Below are 8656 nucleotides of genomic sequence, written 5' to 3' on the forward strand. Positions count from 1 at the left end.
ATGTCTGGGAGGTGCTGAGCAAATGAAAAAGATTATTTTCTCCTCCTGGTGTTTCACATGGCCCCTTACACCGGGCGGCTGGTTCTGGAGGGTATGGCGAGAAGCAGGGATGGGTCTGTGCGGTTTTCACCGCCAGGGCCGGCACGTGCTCAGACCCAGCACCAGCATGTGTGGTGCACACGTTACAGGCCAGGCTTCGCGCAAGGGGCTTTACATACTTGATTTCATTCAACAGCCCTGAGAAGCCAGGGATCAGCCCCATATCACACAAGAGAACTCTGTGGCTATAACCCACCTGAGGAGCCTGTGTCCATGCCTGTTACACTGGCAGAGCCCTTCCCAGCATGCACCCAGTGGTCCTACGCACAGGCCCTGCCATGGTGTGCAATGTGGGTACAGATTTAGCTTCTGTCTCTGGAAGTATCACCTCACCTCTTCATTCTTGGGCTTTTATGGGCAGGGACATAGTGACACAGAGACTTAAGAGGTGACCTTCCTGAGCAGGGAGGGGGCTGCCCACCTGAGTACAGCTGAAGCTGAAACTGATGCATCCCCTTGGAAAATGATGCACCAGGAAGAACGGGGAGCGAAGGACAGGGGAGGAAGGAGTGCTGACCAGCCTGACCTGCTCTCCTGGGCCTGTCACATCAGCAAAACAAGCTCATTTGAGATGGAAGGACAAAAATGTTTCCTCTGTGAGGAGGGGACACCGGCATTCTAGTTGAAGGAGTGCAGCTTTGTCCTAGGAGTCATCTGATCTGGACAGGGGCCCAGTTCTCCAGCGAGGTCTGACCCCCTTGCCACTGTGTCTGCAGCAGCTCTCTCTGTGTAGCTTTCTCTCCTCTGTCTCACCTGGGTGTCCCTTGCTGAGGGGTGCAATGGGATAGGGAAGTCCATGGAGACTTGGGTGGGATCAGGGTAACTGTGCGGCAGGACCCAGATGGGGGCCTGCGCCACGTCAGCACCCAAGACCATGAGGCACGGGCAGGCTGGACACCCTGAGGGCAGAGAGGACAGGGGACAGGCACTGTGGGTTTCAGAAGTGCTAGGCTTGAGTTCTTGGTTTTGCCACTGACCATGTGACCTTTGGACAATCATTTTACTCCTTCTTTAGCTTGTTTTTGTGGTAGTAAAGACAGCCTTACCTATGACATGAAATCATAACTACCGAGAAAACCTATCTGGAAGTTCTGCACTCTCAAACCCTGTGCCAACGAAAGCTGTCATAAAATCCAGTCCCTGCCTTTGGGGATTTGATCATCTGGTGGGCAGGTAAACACAAGTACACATGAGAAGGTACAGTAAAACCTGCAAAAGCCAGAACCTGTAAAAGTGGAAACCTATCAGAGAAAGAAAATGCAAATATTTTCCACTAAAGCCGGTGACAGAAAAGTGGTTAAGACTGCACCCTGTCAAAGGTGGAAAACTTGCAAGACCCAGAAAAACAAGGCAGCTCCGTCGCATTTTGGCTCTCGCAGGTTTCACCGTACTTTCTCCTACACTGCAGTCTGGGATCAGTGCTGGGTGACACAGACAAACGCTGCACCCAGAGCAGTGAAGAGTCACCTGCGGGTGGGGTGACAAGGGAAAGCAACAGGAGAAGGTGGCCTCTGAAAGACAGGGAAATGAGCTGGGTCAGTGGCAGAGGGGAAAGGGCGTCCCAGGCAGGGCAGAGCCTGACAAAGAGGTGGCAATGATTCTAGTCCAGCAACTCAGTGTGTTAGAGGTTGCAAACTGGTGAAAAATTCAACCAACCCAAGCGGCACGTGTTTTACTTGGATCCCACAGTGTTTGTTTGCTTGATTGTCTAACATTGTCTGGCATTTTAAAATAGAGATTAAATCATTTAATATCCAAAGTTCCAGTTCTTTTGAAAAACCAGACCTGGCCATGCTGGGTTCATTTTCCTGGCAGGCAGGAACCCTGTACGGTTCCTGACAGGTTCATGCCACATCCTCTCCACTGCCTGCTGTCTTTGCAACCCAGTCCACTTTACCTGTTCCCATAACTGCCTGATCCCACCAGCATTTGAGCTTGTGACCCCTGGGTAAAGAAAGCTTCTGTTTGGAAAGGAGGCTCATGAAGGGAGCTTTGTGAGGGGAGACACCCTGAAGAGAGGAGATATATACCAAACCAAAGTTACCAGCTGACCCTCTGCCAGCTGGCCTCCCGGCTGCCACCCAGCCCACCCACTCCTGCACACCTGACATCTTTGCCCACAGTCATTGACGCAATCACTTTCTTCACCGCCTCTTTCTTCTTCTCCTTCTTGTCACTATTGAGCTCTGCCTTCAGCTCGAAGATCTCCCCTGAGAAAAGGAGGCAGTCATGAGCCATCTATCCACACCCTGCTAGGGGATAATCACCTCCCCAACGCCCCCCTCCCTGCTCCTGAAGGAACCAGAGAGAGGTAAGGAAGGTAACTGTGCTGGTGGCTGAGGGCAGCTCTAGGTCCTCAGCCTCAGGTGGGACAGAGCAGTGTAGGGACTAGAATGGCTGCCAGGAGAAGAATCGTCAAGATGCCATGATGGATTGCACAGATAGGACCCGTCAGAGCTACAAAGGTTCTGCAGGAGACAAAAGGACGCAGGCAGGGCCTGCTCAGCCTGACTGCTAAAAACGCTGAGAGGACACACGAGTTCTCCTCAGTTACTTGCCACCTAAGGCACTCAAGGCTAAATGTGACAGTATCTGGGAACTTCAGCTTGAAGGGTGAGGGTGTATTTGATCAATTCCCACACGTAGGCTCTTCCTGTTTTCCTAGAACATCCAGTGACAACCGCTTGCTCAGGGTTTCACTTCCTGAGCCACAGTGGTTGCTTAGGCTCTGAAGACAGGAATTCAGCTGCCCCGTGAGGGCCCCAGCATGTAATAAATTGTTCTCAAGAACTTGATGATAAGGAAAAAGCCAATGAGGAAGTAGGGCTGTTCAATGGCCTGCCACGGAGAGGTAGTCAGGACCCCCACCGTGGGTAAGAGGGCAGACTTTGGAGCCAGACCAGCCTCCTGGTCACAAAATGACAACAGCTGGCATTTCCTGACCTCTTTTCCAAGCCAGGCACCACACTAACTTCTTCCCACACATTTTCTCATTTCATCCTCACAACTCTGAGTTCTCCCCATTAGACAGCTGAGCAAATGGAGGCTTTATGAAATCCAGTTATTTGCTGCTGACACTGACAGTCAGTAGGTGGAGGGCCAGGATTCAAACCCAGCTCAGCCAGCTCGAAAGCCGGTGCTTTTGATCTCGGTGCCCTGGTCCACCTGGGATGGCTCCCTCAGCTTCTCTGCACCCATTTCCTCGTCTGGACTTGCTGCCTTTCCCGAGGTGTTGCCTTATCTCATTTAATCCTCACACGTGAAAGCCCCACCTCAGGGCCAGGCACTCAGTGGGCCTGCACTGACAGTGCCACTGTCACGATTCACTCATCATGTCCCTGGCCTTGGGTCCCTCTTGTAGAATCAGAGTCCTGGGCTTCCCTCTTGAGTCACTGGGGGTGGGGGAGATACAGTGACTATCATTGGGGGGAAAGTGCTGAAGAAGGTGGATTTACAGTAAGAAGAGGAAACCTCGTAGGTTTCTATCACGACTGAGCCGGACAACGTGGAGGTCAGCAAAGAACTTGAGACAGAGACAACAAAAAAAGGTTAATTAAGATTAGCCACAGCACAGCCAGGGACAGGGCCACATTGAGGATATTGCTCAACAAGGCCAGGAGGAATCTGCAGACCTTGCAGTTCAAATTTATGACCATGCAAGGCTGAAGGGACACACAACCTTCTGTCCCAAGACACTGAGGGGCCCATGTCCCCGGTGCTGGGATCTAACAAACCATGATGACCTTTACCCTCGCCCCCCCGAAGGATTGCCTCTGTTCTGCTCACAGGCCCATCAACTGAATGGTCCAGGCCTGAGTCACCTCAGCCCCAAGAAAGTTGGTGGCTGAACTTGGGGTCTGCCTGCTTCTGAAACACCTCCTTCTTCTATGGGCCTCAAATCCATGAGTCACCAATCCCAGCACCCAAACCACTCGAGGCATCCAGTTCTCTCTCCTCCCAGTGCTGCCCCTGGTTCAGGCGCCATCATCTCTGATCTGAGCCATGGGTCTGGTCTCCCTGCCTCTCTCCAGCTTCACTTTCCCAACCATGTGTAGAGCCTGCCTCAGACATCCTCTCCCTTAAAATCATCACATTCAAGATGAGAACCTGGACATCTCTCTCTAGACAGTGCCCCCCCACCAAAAAAACCACAAAAAACCTATTGTCATCAAGATGATTCCAACTCATAGCAATCCTATAAGGCAGGACAGAGTAGAACTGCCCCATACAGTTTCCTAGGCTATAATCCTTTTTTTTTTTCCAATTGTGATTTGAGTAAGAGTTCACAGAGCAAATTCATTTTCCATACATCACTTCATACATATATTGTGTCATGACACTGAATGCAATTCCCCACAATGTAACAGCTCTCTTGCTACTTCCTCCCTGTAGTTACCTCTTTCCTGTATCTCCTTCCTATACATTCCTGCCCCCCAAGCTATCTCCCTGTGCAAACACTGCCCTTCCGATCTCCCATGACTGATCATTCTAAGGAGTGTATCTACCTGATGTAAATGTTCACCCAATACTAGGCTGTAATCTTTACAGAAACAGACTGCCACATCTTTCTCCCATGGAGCAACTGGTGGGTTCAGACCAGTGACCTTTTGGTTACCAGCCAAGCTCTCAATCATTGCACCACCACTGCACCTTAAACCTACTGCCATTGAGTTGATTCTGACTCATAGTGACCCTATAGGACAGGGTAGTACTCCCCCACAGCATTTCTAAGGCTGTCAATCTCTAAAGAAGCAAACTGCCACATCTTTCTCCCATGGAGTGACTGGTGGGTTTGAACCACTGACTTTTCAGTTAGCTGTCAAGTGCTTTAAGCACGATACTACCAGGACTCCTTCCCCTCCAAAAAAGAGACCCTGCAAAAACCTACCACTGACACCCCAACCACTTAGCACTCATCATCCCTCCGGTCTGGCTCACCAGGCTCTACCTGACCTGGTCCCTCAAACCTCTGCAATCTCTTCTCTCATCCCTCTTCTCACTCACTCCTGCTCAATGACTTTCCTCTCCCTGAATGTGTCGGGGCAGAACACTTGCACCCCTCTCCTCACCCACCCCTCCCTCCATGCAGCCAGCCATTCCCAGTGCCCCCACAGCTCCTACATGTCCCTCATCACAGCACCCAACAGCCAGGTCAGAGACTCTGTCTGTCTTCTCCACTGCATGGGGCAGGTGTTCAGTAACAACTCACTGGACAGGTACCCGAAACGCCCAGTGAAGGGCAGCTATCCAGTCCTGGTTCAGCGGCTCTAACAATAGACTCCTGACCTGGTCAGCAGGCACGTGTCAGTATCACTTAGAAGGAAGGAGGGAGGAAGGAAGGGCTGGTCAAAGATGCTCCCAGGCATGGAGCACGTATGTCAGCCACGACAATATCCTCCATTTCCCTAAAAATGGAAAGGCCCAAAATACCCAGCAGCATAAGACTAGCTTGGCAAATTTCAGTTCAGCAACTCAACAGATGAACAGAAAGTCGTTAGCTACTGTTTGTGATAATGTCAAATGAAAAACAGGATGTGAACGTTGACTGCAACCATGCCAAACGTGCTCGTGGATAAGGACCCAGTACACACACCCCTAATCACTGCAGGGCTGCTGACAGCCTCGTGTGTGTTTTCTATCCACCAGATAACAAAAACACCACATTTAACAATTTTAAGCCATAAGGGAAAAAGAGAGAAGGGCTTTTTCCTATACGTGCCGTTAATGCTGTTCCTTTCTGGAGTTTTAACAAACCCCAACCAAACCCGCTGCCATCAAGGCGATTCTGACTCATAGCAACGCTCATAGGGTTTCTAAGGCTAGAAATCTTTACTGAAATAGACTGTCTCATCTTTCTCTTGCATAGCAGCTGGTGGGTTCAAACCGCCAATCTTTTGGTTAGCAGTCCAATGCTTTAACCACAGTGCCACCAGAGCTCCTTTGAGTTCTAGTAAGAGCAGGTCATTTTCTTACACCACCAACAGCTCGCTTTTCCTGATCTGCAAGGTAAGGGGGCTCTGGGGCATTCCCACCACCTGCTGCCGGTGCCTTTACCTCCCACCGCTCATCCCTATAGGGGTTCAGCAGAAAAAGGTAGTGGAGAAAGAGTAGGCCATAGCCTCACTATGAAACAAACAGTACCTTTCTTGGTAGTGGTGAAGTATTTTGAGTCAGTCATTTTGGTTCCTTATTGGTGGCCAGACTCTGCAAGACAGAAGAAAGGGGTGACTTTCAGTTATGTTCTATTTTCAGTTACAGCGCAGAAGAGGAAGGGGAAAGGATTCCACACGGATGGGGTACAGGGAGATGGTTTTTTGTCTCTTTACGGGGGAGATAATCTGTTAGGTAACAGCTGGTCAGATCTTGGAGGGCAATTTTGACCAATCTACCCAATTTTTTTTTAATGTGCATCTCTTCTGACTCAGCAGTTCTACTTCCAGGAATCTCTCCCGCAGAAATATCTGCAGAAAGATACTTATATAAGGGTTTTCTTACAGTTCCGTCCCTAATAATGCCCAACTAGAAAGAAGTGTCCATTAATAGAGTAGTGGGTAAGCTCTGTAAGAGTTCACAGACATGAAAAGGTACTTACAAATATAATTACAGTAGCCCCTGCATGAAGCTCACTCTATGCCAGGCACTGTTGCAAGTGCTTCACACATGTCAAAGCACTAAAGCCTGGTCACAGCCTCTGGAGGTGCTATTAAAGCCAAACCGACCCACTGCCACTGAGTGGATTCTGGCTCACAGCAACCCTATAGGACAGAGTAGAACTTGCCCCATAGGGCTTCTAAGGCTGTAAATGTTTACAGAAGCAGACTGCCCCACCTTCTTCCATGGAGCAGCTGGTGGGTTTGAACTGCCGACCTTCTGGTTAGCAGCTGAGCTCTTAACCACTGCGCCACCAGGGCTTCCTATATAGTCAAATGAGTTTGGAAAATACTGGGTTTACAAAACTAGATAGCAACGGAACAATCAGAATAGGAAAAATGAGAATGTTCACACATTGTGAAGAATATAACCAATGTCACTGAAAACCTGCGCATAAATTGCTGAACGGGAACCCAAACTACAGTATAAACCTGCACTGAAAAAAACACCACAGACCGCATTTAGAAAATGAAGAAGATCCTGGAAAGAGTGGGACAGCATTGTGGCATGAAACTCGGAATCATAACAATGACCAGGTTTGCTGGGCTAGTGAGACTGCCGAGACTATGGCCCCTAGTTACCCTTCAGATCTGGAACTGAGCTCACTCCCATGGCTTCCAGCCAAACATTAGCTAGGCACAGAAGGGTGAACATTTACACTAGGTAGATGCACTCCTTAGAATGATCAGCCATGGGAGAACAGAAGGGCAGTGTTTGCACAGAGAGACAGCTCAGGGGGCAGAAATGCATAGGAAAGAAGGACACAGGGAAGAGGTAACTACGGGGAGGAAGTGGGAAGAGAGCTGCTACATTGTAGGGAATTGCAGTCAGTGTCATGAAACAGAATGTGTATGAACTACTGTATGGAAAATGAATTTGCTCTGTAAACTTTCACCCAAATCACAATAAAAATTAAAAACAGGAAAAAAAAAAACCAAAAAACAAAACTCTACCACTTCTGGGGTTTCTGTTACAGTGGCATGTGCTATTCATCTCTAAGAGGACTAGACCGTATAGGTATCCCGCTTTTCAAAAGTTTGTTTTACAACATTTCACTTTCATGAAAGACCTGCATTATCTGTTTTTGCTAACCAAAAGAAATCTGAAGAAAATTTTTCATTTTATGATAAAAGGCAAAAAGCGACCCTGGCACTCAGCATGTTTTGCAGTAAGCCATTAAAGGGACAGCGTGCACGGTGGGCAGCGAGAGAGGCACCACCAAGCTATGAGCTCCTCCCCAGGAACTACACTCAGCATCTCAGCATCAAGCCACCCCAGCCTTCAGCTGTGTCCACGAACACTCTAGGTTAGTGTTAGTCTAGATTTTGTGTGTTATTTGCTATGATTTGGTAGGTTATGTCTGGGGTCTGGGGAACGCTCAAAAATGTTTCTCATATATATTAATGGTACTCTACTTTTGGATAGCGGGGAAACCCACATAGCCTGCAGACTCTAGAGTGTTTCCCAAACCCGTCTGACCTGCTTTCTTAAAGCATCTCTCAGGCATCTTCCAGTGCAGAACTCGCAATGTGAAGGCCTGTTCTAAGGCAACAGGACAAAGAGTGTACAAAGCTCACTCGTTTCTCAATAAACGTTTACTGAGCACCTACCTACTGTGTACCTCAAGAGGTCCACAGGTGGTAAAAACAGTTAGCGCTGGACTGCTAAACCCATCCAGAGTATTGCAGCCTGGCCATCTGCTTCTGCAAAGATTACAGCCTGAAGAAAATCCTCTGATTTTCAGTAGAGCTGACAAGGGACAAGATTGTAGTCACTTCTTGGTCACAACCAGCTACCCAGAGGGAGCAAGCAGTTGAACCTGTGGGCTTGCGATTACAGTCACAGGGGACATCAAACTCAATTGGCATAACATAATACACAAAACAATGTTCACCTCCTACTTTGG

At 48.9% G+C, this 8656-nt stretch overlaps 1 protein-coding gene across 1 annotated transcript in view; it reads right to left on the reverse strand.

The window, feature by feature from the left end:
• Positions 1–6277, reverse strand: part of AP1B1 (adaptor related protein complex 1 subunit beta 1) — a 39204-nt gene extending 32927 nt beyond the window's left edge. Inside the window, exons 1-2 of the mRNA XM_007947995.1 lie at positions 6241–6277; positions 2204–2309 (exon numbers count right to left, since the gene is read on the reverse strand). Coding sequence (XP_007946186.1) covers positions 2204–2309; positions 6241–6277 — 143 coding nt within the window. The remainder of the gene's footprint in view (positions 1–2203; positions 2310–6240) is intronic.
• Between the last annotated feature and the right edge of the window lie 2379 nt (positions 6278–8656).

This window comes from Orycteropus afer, unplaced genomic scaffold (assembly GCF_000298275.1).
Source record: "Orycteropus afer afer isolate SDZICR_OR568_19922 unplaced genomic scaffold, OryAfe1.0 scaffold00197, whole genome shotgun sequence".
Taxonomy (NCBI): Eukaryota; Metazoa; Chordata; class Mammalia; order Tubulidentata; family Orycteropodidae; genus Orycteropus; species Orycteropus afer.